Below are 15,322 nucleotides of genomic sequence, written 5' to 3'. Positions count from 1 at the left end.
AGATATATATCTATCTATCTATCTATCTATCTATCTATCTATATATAGATATATATATCTATATATATCTATATATATCTATATAGATATATATCTATCTATCTATCTATCTATATATATATAGATATATATATATCTATATATATCTATATATATATCTATATAGATATATATATATATATAGATATATATCTATATAGATATATATAGATATATATCTATATATATCTATATAGATATATATCTATATATATATATATAGATATATATCTATATAGATATATATATATATAATCAGCCATAGAGTTATGATTACCTGCAGATCGTCTGTGACTGAATGATTCTCTTGACACAGCACTGTCTTATAGAGTGTTTTACGGCATAAACTGCCTTGAAAAGGTAAAAAAACAACAACAAAAAAACAACAACGGTAAGTTCACAAACTTCTCAGATACATTATTGGAAGATCTGAGGATATGCGGACACATTTTTTGGCACCTTCCAGCAGGAATGCGTAAAAAGTTTACTATTCAATTCATCCTTTGTTTCACTAGTATAATCTCACATTTTGGAAAATTAAAGCCTTCAGACTCAATACACCCTACTGTAACTCCACTGTCAATGCTTATAGAACAGATTAGCTGTCTGTCTTCACCTGTGTCATTTCACATGGTTGGAGCATATGAAGTGAGTGGACTTGGAGTATTCCTCTCTCAGGATTTTCTAGACTAGTTTTTTTTTTTTTTTACCCTCTCATCTTCTGTTTACCCCCTTTAAGAGGATTTTGTTATGACCATGGAGATGACAATGGAAGTTCAAGTAATTATTTGACTTATTCACTTGTCATCCTTTGGAAAGACTCAGTAATGTATTTTTTCAGTTGTCTGGTGGAGTTAATGTGGTTTTAATTTAATATCTCCTGGTATTTGCTCTTTTAACAATGTTTCCAAGGCCTTTGAAAGACAAAGTGGCCTTCAGAGTCACAGATTCTCCATCACATTTATGGTGAACATGTGTGTATCCATATTTTCATTCTTTGCCTCACTAAAAATCCAGATCCAGTTGTTAGATGCCGAAGAACTGAGCAATAGTAGTTTTCAGTTTTTGTGGAGTTTTCTCAACTTTACGTGTTTATTTCAATGGTTGAGGAACACTGTCTTTTTCTGTGCTTCCCAAAGTACTGATTGTATGGCACATAGATTAGTTTGATTAGTTTTTTGTACTTTTACCAGTGTAAGACAATGCTACCGAAGTGAAAGATACATTTATTTTAAGGCTTTTTTACATATCCTTCCTAATGACGCCAAAAAATGTGTCTATGTCTGCAAATCGGGAACAACCACAACATCTAAAAACATTACCACATGTTCTTCTGGACCCAGAATATTTGTACTAGACACCCCCAGATGTTTCCTTTGTAAGATCTGAGTGTCCAGGACAAAGAAGCCTTTTTACTGGCAAACGGGGATCTCCTCAATATTAAGTGGGAGTTCATAATGTTATGGCTGATTGATGTTTGTTTTATTTTCTCAATGTTACTGTTTCTAGAGCTCAGAGGAAAGATTGTTTTGCGTTAAATAAAAGAAAAAAATCAACTGTCTAACATGTGTCTATAATTATTAATGTAAATCAAGACAATAAGGAAATATCTCCTCTTTTTTAATTATTCAAAAAAGTATGAGAGACAAAAAAACAAACAAAATAATTTGTCATCTGAGCTTATATTTTGACGGAGTGTAATTTTTAAAGGGTCGTTGGTTCGATGTTTCAAAACCTTAGTTGACACCCATATCATTGATGATTGTTGCCTTCAGGTAACCATTAATGACCAGTGCGCGCGCGTGTGTGTGTGTGTGTATGCGTGTGTGTATGTGATTACAGTATATATGTGTGTATTCTGTGTTGTAGTCTAATTAATGGGGAATGATACAGCCAATCACTGTAAGAGTTTTGAATTGAATCCACTCACCAAAAAAAACTATAATATTAGAATATATCCTGTGATGCAACATTATTCTAGTGAAAAATAGATATAAATATTAACTTTGTATTTTTTTATTATATTAATTTAAACGGTAATACTATTTTAAAGGGGACTTATTTAAAATTTTCTCATCTTTTATTGTAACCAATAACATATTTCGTATTGCACTCGAATATATTTTCACAAAAGTTGACAGAAAGAGCTGTTCATTCCCTTGCATCCTGCTGTCAATTACTAACTGAAACAAGTACTATAACTGTACATTCTCTATACTGCAGTCGTGTCTCAGTGGTCATCATAACATAAATTTTGTTTTGCCAAGATGACTGTATTTGAGTGCTGAGACTAAAACCACTACATGGCCATGATTTTAATTCTTTCTGCCCTCGTCCCTTTTACTTGTACCTCTCTGTCCCTCTTCCCACCCACTGACCAATCCAGTATCATTTTGTGAGAAAGAAAAGAATTAAAATTCAGTGTACGATCATACTGTTGCACATTTTGTCCATCTGTGTCTCACATGCACAAATTGCCCTCAAGCCAAGGAGATATACCTGTTCTTACTAACCTGACACACGTGAAACCACTAAATTAGAGTGGAGTAAACGGAAAGATGAAACTCAGTTCATATCAACACTGTCCCAGTCAGATTGAAAGCCTTAACAAGTGTGTGTACCATTCCTCTTGATTAGCATGTTGTGGTCATGATCTGAGTAATGTCTGGACATTAACGAGCCTTTTTTTTTTTTTTTTCTGTCTGTATGTCCTTGATTTCCCAGCATCCTCATCAATCCAGGCAACCACGTCAAGTTGCAGGAGGGAACACTGGGATTCTTTATTGCTAGCGATGCCAAAGAAGTAAAGCGGTAACTATGCATCCCTGACGGAAAAAGAAACCCCCCAAACAAATCTAGGGATTTAGGAATTGAAGTGCTTAACATTTTCCTGTCATTTTTAGAGCATTTTTCTACTGCAAAGCTTGTCACGATGACATCACAGACCCCAAAAGGATCAAAAAGTGCGGCTGCAAGCGACGTGAGTATCTGTCCTGGTACTGGACACCACTGGCACCTTTCTCCTCCCCGTCCTCCCATCCCTAAACCAACTTGTGGGTTTATTTGTCTCTTTTTTTAGCACATCAGGTCTCTACAACACAAATCTAAAAGCCTCTCATTGTGCCATTGTTATTCTGTTCAGTGCTAATGTGTTTTATGTCATCACACCATTATACTCATAGGAAAGTGTTTGATATGGGTCCCATTTGAACTGCCATATCATCCATTATGGTAGGCTCATTTGTCCAGTTTCTTTGTCCTTTGGTAAATATTTAAATGTTGTCGTCACAGTGCATCTTTCCTTGAGAGTGTAAGCAACAAATAACGACTTTACACTAAGAATAAGTTAAAAATGAAGGAAAAGTGTAATAAAAACAATATATCAAATTGCAGTAGCACTTAAAATGGCATTATTGACAGACTTAAGAAACAAGTTTTCTTTGTAATGTTTGAAACAATTAATAGCAGTATATCCAGCAATTTGTACTCTTATAGCTCTACATCATATTAAATATATTCAGATATATTACCAAGTCATTTTACATAATAATGAAAGCAGTTATTGTTGAGATCAGCTGCTCTTCTAAAGAACTTCATGTACATCACCCTCCACACTTAGATGTGTAAAAAGTCTTAAAATCATGTACATCATACTCATATTTCATATAAAATAAATGTAACTAAAGCCTTTTTATATAATTTTAACTTTTTCAATGTCTAGGAGCTTCAGTAATTTATGAGTTCCTGTTTTCTGAGATGTAATTACCTAGACACTCTTCAATATGGGAAAGACAAAAGTAATACGCTTTTTGAGTTAGCCAGATGATTTTCATAAGTGCGGAAATGTCTACTAGAAAATCCTCAACAACTATTTGATTAATATAATGACAAATTGTTTCAACCAATTGATGACTGTTGACTTATCTCTCCTTCAAAAATCAAAAGCAACTTTATTTTAATTAATTAGTTTCAACAATCAAATTTGGCATTTATTGCAGATCATAAAATAAAATTCAGATAAAAAATTCCAATACTGAAATGTGAATTATAGCCACATATTAGGTGCCAACTTCCAACAAGTCAAATGTGTATACAGTGAATGTGTACAAGTTTAACTACTTAATCAGCAAGGCATCTTAATACCCAGTATGCTCTGAATGTCAAATATAAGACTGAACTGGAAATTAACTAAAATAGGACTAATTTCAGTCTTTAGGAACTTGAGAAAACCCATTTATTTAAAATGTTTCAACAGTGAGTGTGACTTTTCCATTTAAATGAATTACATTTATTGGCCGTTTTGCATTGTTTTTATTTTTTGTGGATGGAAAATGATTTATTTAAATGTTGACAGAATCACAGTTACATGTGGTTGATACACCTTTACAAGGGTCTTGGAAAAACTTGGAGGGACACAACATGACAGCCATTGACAACATACGGTGCAGAACTTTTGTCTGTGAAATTTCATTTAGATGTAGCATTATAAACATAGCATAATATTTGTACACGTCAGTTGTCAGTTAATATTAGCTAATTGGTAGAAAAAAAAGAAAACAAGGTAAACGTTAGATAATTTAAAATGCTGTCACAGACAGACACTGTAATTTGTCTAGATTAAAAATATACTCTTAAAATTTTCACATTTTTTGCTTTTTTTTTTTTTTTTTTTTTTAAATCTGCCACTTATGTTTCAAGTAGAAAAAAAATCAGGATTCATAATATGTTGTGGACACAACAATATCTTGAATGATATTATGTAAGTTGCCCCAAAAGGTTGCATTTGTAGAGGGATCAGTTCCTTCACTGCTGTGGAACCCTGCCCTGCAGTATGTTCTGGTATATCATGTTCTGTTGTCCTTTATTGTTTTTGTTTCCATGTTTCTTTATGACCAGTGACAAACTTTTGATGTATTTCCTTCCCTGCTGCCATTGGAAAACACCTCTTTATTTTAACTACTCATTGGTAGTGATTTATTGTGAGTAAAACAAAAATGGGTGTCTTATTACCCAGAGTGCAGTGTGTTTTATATTTTTCCTCTTTAGCCAATAGTATATTGTATCTATGTTGCATGTACCAGTGTAGCTTCTGCATCCCTTTCCTCGCCTCTCATTTCTTACACTGTGCTCAGACCAGACCAAAGCGAATGAGTATAAATCAAACTTAAAACCAACCTCAGGGCTTCTCCTATTTTCTTTTACCGACACACAGATTAGCTTAGAAGAAAAGAAATGAAGTTCAACCTAATTGGATGTGACTATCGACCTTTGCCGTTTTTTGGTCCCAAATTGAGAATCCATCTAATCTCATCTTCTTTATGTAGAAACCAATCTGCTCTGAGATTTTTGTCATTATCCCGCAATAAAATAATTTAAAAAAACAAGATGTCAAAGTGTAACCATATAGAGCTGGTGACATTTAAATTGACCTGTTTTCTTTCAAAAGGACATTTGTGCGGCTGTTCTTGTTTTTTTCTCCCGGAGAGCAGAAATTGTCCTTGTGGGAAGTTCTGTTAAATCCTAACAAGCGAAGTTGCCAAAACACAATCAAAACAATCTGGTCTCTTTCTTGTCCCACTTTTTTCCTGTGACCTCAGCCCCCATATTTCCTCAACTCTGACTGAGTTTTCAGAGATCATCTTCTCCCTTCAGACTTGAAATGCATCTGCGACAGTGTTGCACGTTTCAAATCTGGAAAGTCGTTGGGCTCTTTATATTTTAGACTCGCTGCCCTGGGTGATAAGTCCTTTAGAAATGCAGAAACAATAAGTGTCATAGCATTCTGCTGCCACTAGATGGCGATACTCTTCCAGTCATGTACAATACTAAATGTAAACGTTGTCGTCTGTGGAGGAAACTCAAATCTCCTGAAAGCTGTTCAGCAAAAATACAAGGATAGATGTGTGGATTTGTCAAATACATGTAATCAAAAATTGAACATGTCTTACAGATTTAACCACACCTAATTTGTTGCGTCATTTTGTACTCTTTGATGTCTTATGTTTACATGATACATTCATTGCTCAAAGGATTTGAGCCAGCTGTATCACTTTCCTTGCACTCTTGCTGAATAATTAAAAAAAACAACAACAACAAAGCTTTTGGAGGGGATTTACATCAGAATGCTGCTCTCTTGGGGACATCCTTTATATTCAACATATCATCTCCGAATGCTTCTGTTTGAGTGTGATGTCCTCCGGTGAATTGTAAGAGGGAGTGACTCATCAAACACCCATGCAGACATTTTAACTCGGTTTATGTTATGTTGAATCATCAGTCAGAGATGCCCTATAATGAACAGCTCATGGTCCTCGACTAGAATCTGGTTATCTGTGAAGTCAGAAGTGAAAGACATTGTGTCAGAGTGTGTGTGTGAGTGAGCGAGTACATGTATGAGTGTCTTTTGTTCCCCATCTCTCCCTTTCCATTTTGTTAGAAATCCTCATTGTTACTTATATATACTGTGTACCAAGTGGCCATGCAAAAACTCTGAGTTTCAACAAATTCAGCATGATGTTACAGTCTCACTGCACCTGTTTGCCCATGGCCTCCCCCCAGAACTGGTTCATTAATGTGAACAGTTATCTCCTTTCCCTGTTGCTCACAGCAAAGCTGCACTTTTTGCATGCTGTTCAGATGCTCACGAAGCATACGTGCATGCTACTCGATAAAACAGTCCCTGATGCCTTCTGCCGAGTATTTTAAACCTATTGCTTCATTCAAGATCTGCTTTTCCAATCTGAGTCATGGGTCACGGATGTTGAAAGTGTCTTTGCACGGGTGCCAGACTGTATTACTGTGCTGTCTGTTTGCACCCCTCCATTGAGAGAATGGGGATCATGGACTGTTTCTGCCCAGAGTCACAGCAATCTACAGATGCAGCTCTGGGGATTTTCACTGCTCCCCCTTGGGTTCAAGGTTTCATACAATGCAGACCAACACATAGCCATGCATATGTGGTTGACTGTTTAAGTTTAAGTTTAAGGTAATGCAATGTTACTTATGTAACAAATAATATAATCTACCAATACAAATTAAATTCTAGGCTGTTCTCAATTTGCCTGGAAAGTCAGACTTTGCTTAATTCATACTTTAAGGGTCTCTTTAATAAGATTTCCTGATTACAAACTAGAAATTCTGGTTTTTGAGTGCAAATCGAGTGGACTACTTCCCTTTGGTATCAGTAGTTATAAGACCAGTTGTCAAAGTATTTATTTCTAGCCTTCTTGTGAGCAGACATTGTTTATTTGTACTGGAAGCAAAGGTGATGTCACACTGTATGTGAGACTACTGTAACTATAGAACATCTTTACACCAAATACAGATCCTTATGCGATACAGTTTTCTTTACAATAACTTTCTCTGAGTTTGCAACATTAAAGTAGTGAACAGTGAGTTTCTCTGCAATGTGGCAGTGCTCAAATGAGGAATTCATTGATCAGAAAAAAAGGATTAGATTATTGAGTTTCTGACTTCTGGTCAGGGTCTAAAATCAGGCAGTTTCAGCAGATTGCTTGGTGCAGCTCTAATCAAAAGTGATATTTCAAATAATACAAGCGATTATTTGAATAAGTTAGTACTTGAATAAAGCCACTTGGTATTAGTTAACTTATACCACAAGTCATAAAAAGCAACAAAGCTCTAAGCTGTTGTTAAACAGGTTGAGTTTATCATTGATTTTTCCTTCTACCGGGGGAAAAAAAAAAAAAAAAAAAGCCATTTCTCCCTTCAGAGTTGACCAGGTCTCATTAACACAGCATAACAACACCAAAGTAATCCATTAAATGTTTATACAATAGATTAGCAACCAATCAACATGGCCAGCAGACTGAACACCCTTTGGGGAGTGGAGCAGTGAAACTGCAGGCTTTGGAAAAAGCATGAAGTGACCAGTCTAGTAAAGTAGAGTAGTGTGATGCCATGGACACAGGCTCCGGCTGCATGATGGGATACAGGTACGTGATCCGCTCCGAAGGCAAACAGATAGAAGATGTACAGATGTATGAAAGAATGTACATATAAGGTTTGCTGCTGAAAATATTGCTCATGCCTCTTTTTCCTTGAATGCCTCCCCCCTCACTCTCCCCTTGTTTTCTGCCTCTCTTTCCCATAATTACATAGTTTTGTCTTTTGAACCTGTTTCAGCCTTAGCACACAGCTTGACCTCCTTAAGAATCAGAAGTTTTCCGGAACCCATCCGATTGTTACATTACGAAAGCTTTTCACCTTTGTCAAACAGCAAAACTGAGTGAAATTCGATGAATTAATTAGTAAATTGCGATCTCAAAAATGCATTTTGACGCAAATCGGGGCTCAAGTCTGTGGAGCAGGTGACTAAGGCTTGCACTTTCTGATACAGTTGCCTTCCAACTTCCCCTTAAATGAATATTTCTCCTTTTGCCATTAACCTGCTGCTTTTCCTCTCCTCTCATCCCAAAACATGACTGTAGCCAAGATGTCCGTCTACAAACGAATGAAACTGGCATGTTGTTTTGATTGCGGCCGTTCAGAGCGAGACTGCTCTTGCATGTCAGGCAGTGTACATAGTAACATGGACACCCTTCAGAGGGCCTACCCACTTTCCTCTGTCTCTGTTCATGATTGCGCAACCACTTTACGTGCCTGTAAGTTACACCGCCCAACACATGCTGTTACATGTCTGTGATGTGTAGTTTTCTTTTTTTTTTTTTTTTTTTTTTTCTCATGCGGAGGTGTTCAGTGTGTCTGTGTGTCGTCTACGTGGCGTGACCTGTTTCTTGTGACACCATAGTTTGTGAAGCTGTGGCCGATGTGAATTTTGTTTTAGGATTACACATTGGCTATTTTTGTTGCTCTACATTGCGGTATCATGTTTCAAAATGGTAGTTTTGAGTGGTTACAATGTAAGTGGTGGTGTGGCTCTGTGGTGGCTCTGTACAGTACTGTAGGTGTTAGATACGTGGCTACCGCATGCTGCGCCAGTCATGCAGTTGTGTGAAAATGTCACCTCTCAAGCGTGATGTTAAATGTTTTTTAACTGTTCAAGGTAAGACTTCTGCACATACACCGATGGCGGTTCACTAGCAATAATTGTATTGCTGTAATTTGCTGATTGTTGCATAATTGTCTGTTGTTTTTAAGAGACTTTTAAGTTCCTACAATATTTTGGTTAGATTTTTTTTTTAATTCTTTTTAACATTTTTCTGCATCTTTTGTTCAGCTGCGCAAATATTGAGTTTATTTTTTTTTTAATAAGAAGCAGGGCAAAAAAATATTTATTTGAGACTCTGGTCCAGGAATGTAAAATAAAAGTGCAGTGTATATACTGTGCTTTTGTTTTTAGACTTATTTTTGTGCTTTACACTGTATAGATTTTTTTTTCCCACATATTTACTGCTTCTAGAAAGTGAAAAAGTGCAAAGCGCACTTTGAAGAAAGTTATTTCCTCCCACACACTATGCTGCTCCTGAACTCCTTGAAGGCCTCGTTAATGGTTCAGGCTTTTCTTCTGTTCCTATATTCACCAAAACATATTCCTTGCCTTGTGGCTAGTTTGGCACATCTCAGAGAATAATAAAAAAAAAAATCTCACATTTGACCGCTTTTTGACCAGTAAGTTAACTAATTAAAGCAGACCTTTGTACTTTAGAAAACTGCCAAAATTGAGCATTTCAGAGAGAAGGCAAAAACAAAAAAAGTTTTCAGGAGATTTTTACAGGGTTCAATGATGTAATGCATGTATCTGACACACATAATAGGTCATTTTCTTCATTTTTAAGACAGTTTATGAGATTGTATTGATGATGTCTCATTCAGCTTGCATTTTGAGTGTTCTTTTTGTTGATAACTTGTGGATGGATCACAATTAACACTTTTCACATTTGGACTAAACAATTTGGGTGAATGATATAAAAAAAACTGGGGGGTAAGAAAAGGAGGTTTTGTATCAAAAGAAAAAAAAAAGAGCAGAAAAAAGCAAAGCAGTGATGTTGGTTTTATTGAGGAAAGGTGAGAGGACTCCAGCTCCCGATGAGACCTTCCTTCCCTTTTTTCTTAACAAGAGGACGTGGAAATACTAAATTGTCTGTCAATTAGACATGGCAGCAGTAAAGCCTTGCTATCAAAGCCTTGGGTTCAGACGTACAGATCTGATTTCCTTTTCAACATTCTCCCACCGTCTGCCGACTCAGCCTAGATTAGTGTCAAACACAGCATGATGAGTTTGGCTTGGCCTCTTGTAGTTGGGCCTGCGCTGATATCCCTCGGTACCAATTACTGGCCATTACATGGTTACTGATCTCACTTTTCCTTCAACCCTCAGTAGGATTTAGGGAAAGCCTCCTCTGTCTTAGATTTCTTTCCCTTCTTGAATCTGAATGAACAAAGAAAGATTTTAGTGACGGAGAGTACTGGGCTTTGTCAAACAGGGGTGGTTGGATTTCCCCCTCCTACTAAATGGAGAAGAAAATATAGATTTATTTATAATAACCCCAGCTTTGTTCACAAGTTGATTTTAGACACTTTCATTGAAGTTGATGAATTGGATCGGAGTTTTTTAGTTAGTACAGCCTGTTCTCCAATTCAAGGCAGGCATACCACACACACACGCTCTTTTTTACTCTCTTAAAACTTCAACATTTGTTGTAGGTTAATTCAGTTGTGTGGTTACTCGTCTTTCCAATTTAAACATTGGAAAAATACAGTACATGACATAAACCCTGAGAGGTAGTTATGTTGAATTAACAGATTTTAAAAAAAAAAATTCTATTACCAGTTTCATGTATGTTAAGTGTCATAAATGATACTTTGGTAGTTTCTGTAGAATTGTTCGTTAAAATATAAATTTCAGTAGAGGAAAGCCTAAAATTGCTGACTTTAGAGACAAATGGGACTAAAAAAGTTACCTAACAATATTACAACACAGTAAAATATGTGGCCAGTTTATGTTGTTTTATAATCCTGACTCCATATATAGAGTATTATTTATTTGACTTAACGCTTGTTCACTTGTGTGGACATATAAAGCTATATTAGAAAAATAATTTCAGGTTTTTTTTTATATATGCAGCATAGATGACTGAGCAATTTATAAAAAAACAGAGAAAATTATGAATGAAAGAGATAAAAATCTAACCTAAGTAATAACTTTGAGTTCTTTTGTGTAAATGCTTAATTCTTCACATATTGTTTCTGCTTGTGAGCAGATAGTCACCACAATAACAACAATAAATAAAAAAATCTCTGAAAATATGTGAAATGGTTCCAACATGGATTGTTTAAAAAAAGAGAAAGAAGCCCATATGTAGCAGACACATGGACATGGACTGTGGACTTTGGGCAATGAAGATGCTTTCAGGCGTTTCTACAGCCCCCAGGCCCGTGTGGGAGAGCGCATTATGAGTGCATTCACTTTAATCTTTGTGTCTAAGCATGTGTGTGAATCTACATCTCATCCCAAAGGATTTTTATCTGTTTTGACACAGAAATTATGTTTGCATTTTCATTTTCCCAGCCTTGCTGGTTTGTCACCAAACTTGCCTTGACAGCTGCTGTCCACCAGGCAGGCTTGCCCCCCCACAACCCTTCATCCTATGATGCTGCAGTACGCCCCAGATGCTAGCCAGTTAGTCTGCTGCCTTTGTGGTGCAGGCAGATTGCTGGAGACAGATGCCAGGGCCACTGTGGGTCCCTGTTTTGAAGATCTGTGTCGTAGGTCAGCCCTGGGCCCTCGCTGTGACCTTTTATTGCTGGGGGATAGTTTGGGAAAAATAAGAGCAAGGATCTTCAGCAGCTCTGAGCTCAGTTCAAGTGCCCACTGCAGTAGCAGTTTGAGGAAGTACCAGTTTTTACTATCTTGCCGGTCAAGGTCAAAAGCGGTAATTCCTGGAGAATTAACAGCACGGACATAAACGGAGAACATGGTCCGTCCTTCTCAAGATTGGAAGTGCAGCATTAAATTCACATTTGGAAAGATCCCAGTTTTTAAAATGTGTGTTTGTGCCAGCCGTCTGGACTGCATGTGTGAAGAAGTCAGCGCTCTGTCAGTTTGGGTGTAGCATGTTCTCCATCCACTACAGAATGATTCTTCTTGTGTATTATTTTTTGTCTTAAATACAAACTAAGTAATCCTTGACATTTTTAAACACACGTAACAACATTCTATTTTTTCTTTAAATATATACGTCCATATATATATAAAAAGTTATATCTGCACTATATGCATAATGTTACATTTATCTCTTCAGAAATTTTATGAAATTTACCATTAGACGTCATTTCATCTTTCTACAACTTTAATACACTTTCCTAGAGGCATGGCTCACTATAAATGTACATTTTTTTTTATTATTACTTTCTCCATTTTTGTTTTGCCATCAACCATTGACTGCCCTGCACTGCCATCTGAATTTTGTCATTCTGTCTCCTCTTTATTTTTAGTTGTTCCTCATCCCCTTAAATCATAACACATCTGATTTCGCTTTGGTTTAATCATTTCCACCACTCTTGTGTTGATGTGTCCCTCTGTGTGACCTGCTACTTGTCTTTGCAGTCTCCTCAGCTAAATATAAGTATAATGGATTTGTCAGATCACGTAAGTGTGTTCTCTGCCCTTCTCCACTCTGCTCTAGCTTTGTGTTTAGACTGTAGCCACCCTCATCACGTCAGATAGTGTTTGCTTTGTTGTCCCAAATTCCTTTAGAATGTAATTCTGTTGTCTCTGTGTCGTACAAGGAGCCAAACTGTAGATATAAACTGAAATTAAAAAGTGTCATGTTAAATATTTCACAAACCAGTAAACATAACCGTAACTACTTTATCTAATCACATATTGACCATAAATTAATGCATTCTTGGTGTTTATACATAGTAGAGATAAGTATTTTTTTTGTGTTTTCTGAATGGCGTGGAATGTAGTTCCATGAAAAATTATTCTTCTATTCTATTTTGTATTGTGCTGCATGTAGCAGCAGATGGCGCTACAACACCACGGAACAGTGGAAGCCAAAAAGAGGCTGGCGTTCGATTCAAAGCTGATTGCAATCTAGGTAAATCTGTAGTATAAAACTGCTAAGTTAATTACTTGTCACTGTATCAGATAAGAATAAGTTTTATTTTTAAAGACTAATTGTCATGTTTAACATTTTATGTTTTTTTTCTTGTTTGTTTTTTTACTTATAAGGCACACTGATATTTAAAACATTTTTTGTTTTCCTTTTGAAAACAAATAATGGCTTCCTTTTGAGCAGAACTAAAATAAATTGCATCGGTATCAGTTTTATTTTTAACTGCATTAACACTAAATTGCATGGCTTAAAGAGCAATCCCACTCCTGTGGCGACGCAGTTGAAGAACAAAGCTTGTTCATGCGGCTAACACTTAAAGCAAAGCCAGCTTTGCTCACGTGGAACAGTAAACATCTTTTAACTGATACGCCCCCCCTCCCGCCGCCTCATCATCCAGTTTACGTTGGGACACGGCGATCTGATAAGGTTTGCATGCAGGACAGTACCATCACGCGATTAGCATTTCAAGAAGGGACAGTTGCCGTCTGGGTTGTTCAGGATGCACAGTGGACCTGCCAGGGTGGGTAAGCACTGTGTAACGCTGCACGTGTTTGACAAGGGCCAGATGAATCCAGGAGCTATCGGTGGCGCCCTGTGAATCAAGGCGGCAGCTGACGGCTGGGATAAACGTCTGTTTATTGCTCGGGGCCACCCAAGCCTGCTCTCTCGCCCAAACAACCAACCGACCAACCATCTTTCTGTACCAAGCAGAAGAAAAGGGCTTTGCAATCAACTCTGCAAGCAGATCTTTTACTTGCATTCCTTGTTTGTCTTCTTGCAGTGTGCTGTGACCTCTGCAGTACATTCAGATGTACAGGTCAAGACTGCAGTCATAGTCAGATTATATGTATGTATGTGTGTGTCTCTCGTCACATTGCCGGATGGACATTGGCTGTATGTATACAAATTATATGTGATCATGTTAAATATGTCACTTTGTCACCGGACTTGGTGATTGTCATTTGCAAAATCGAAAGTAAGCATACTGTTTGGGAATAGAACAAAGATTTTTTTTTTTTATTAATCTTTATACATAATCCAAAAGGAAAGCAATAAATCTTTAATGGCTAAAAGGTTTTGCATTAGTAATATTTATAAATTATTAGTTGCAGTTTCGTTTTTCTCGAAATGAAAGCACTGTTTTACACATTATGCTTGAAATGACAACGCCTGATTGGATTTGACTGGATTGAGCTGAGTCGTGTCTCTGCTTTGTGTTAGCAGAGAGAGAAGCACAAATGAGAAACAGAACTGAGAAGCTTCTAATTAATTCATGTTTGCCACTAAATGCAAAGTAAATGTCACTAGGAACATTTCTATTAGAGTTTCAACACCAGTTTCAGGGGGGAAAAGATGTGATCACTGCTTTTATCTCGTGACCTCGGTGCTTCTGCTTTTAGTTGAAACTAAAATAAGTAAAAAAAAAAAAATAAAAAAAAAAAAAAAAAGAAAGAAAAAAATAGCAAACTGATTATTGCAGCTACCTTACATATTTTTTAAAATTCTTACACAGTATACATATAAATTGGGACAAATTTTAATAAGTAAAATCGTATTTGTAATAAGTGCGATAAGTAGAGACCAACGCAGGCTTTTGCACTCAGTTTTTCCTCCCGTTTAACAGCAACGAATGGAGTGAGGCGATCCTTTTAAAGCCGATCATTACATTCACGAGCTCCATTTCTGTCTCCAGCATTACCAATGCATTGCCTCCTACTGCTCTGCACCTCCTGGTCAGTTGTGGAGCAGCCAGCATCCCCCTTGTTAATTACCGTAAAGGATGCTCCCTCCGTATGGAGCTGGGAGCTGACCCCGCGCCATCACGCCTCGAGATCTCAGGTCTGGTAGAGATGACGGCCAGCCTCCGATCCAGGCCTGCCGTCTGCCGGTGAAATGCTGCTACCAACACAGTGATTAGTCACATTAGGCTCTATATGTTGTCCCCATTTACCAGGAAGCATCTTTCTGTATTTCTACCTCTTCCGTTTCTTGTTTGCTACACGACTGTTCACTCGACTGCCGATGCAGCTGTCGTTGCTCGTGCCGTTTTGCACAGATTTGCCTCCCAATCTAATAGTTATCTCACTAGTTGACTTTTGAGCTACTAGAAAACAATTAAAACAATTAAAACAAATTAACCAAAAAGAGATTTACTTTTTAAATTTATTTTCAGAAATGTTGCAGACATGGTGATCTTTTAGAAAGAAAAAAAAAAACCTCAGGAAAAACCTTTTTAGGAT

At 36.8% G+C, this 15,322-nt stretch overlaps 1 protein-coding gene across 1 annotated transcript in view; it reads left to right on the top strand.

The window, feature by feature from the left end:
- kcnma1a (potassium large conductance calcium-activated channel, subfamily M, alpha member 1a) overlaps nucleotides 1-15,322 on the top strand; it is a 157,346-nt gene that overhangs the window by 110,890 nt on the left and 31,134 nt on the right. The window contains exons 19-24 of the mRNA XM_014987291.2: nucleotides 2,764-2,850; nucleotides 2,943-3,019; nucleotides 5,010-5,018; nucleotides 8,490-8,663; nucleotides 12,569-12,610; nucleotides 12,984-13,064. Coding sequence (XP_014842777.2) covers nucleotides 2,764-2,850; nucleotides 2,943-3,019; nucleotides 5,010-5,018; nucleotides 8,490-8,663; nucleotides 12,569-12,610; nucleotides 12,984-13,064 — 470 coding nt within the window. The remainder of the gene's footprint in view (nucleotides 1-2,763; nucleotides 2,851-2,942; nucleotides 3,020-5,009; nucleotides 5,019-8,489; nucleotides 8,664-12,568; nucleotides 12,611-12,983; nucleotides 13,065-15,322) is intronic.

Source organism: Poecilia mexicana, unplaced genomic scaffold (genome assembly GCF_051168715.1).
Source record: "Poecilia mexicana isolate PSO_F unplaced genomic scaffold, ASM5116871v1 scaffold_15, whole genome shotgun sequence".
Lineage (NCBI taxonomy): Eukaryota > Metazoa > Chordata > Actinopteri > Cyprinodontiformes > Poeciliidae > Poecilia > Poecilia mexicana.
The sequence above is the reverse complement of the archived record's forward strand: the minus strand, read 5'-3'. Positions and strand labels throughout refer to the sequence as shown.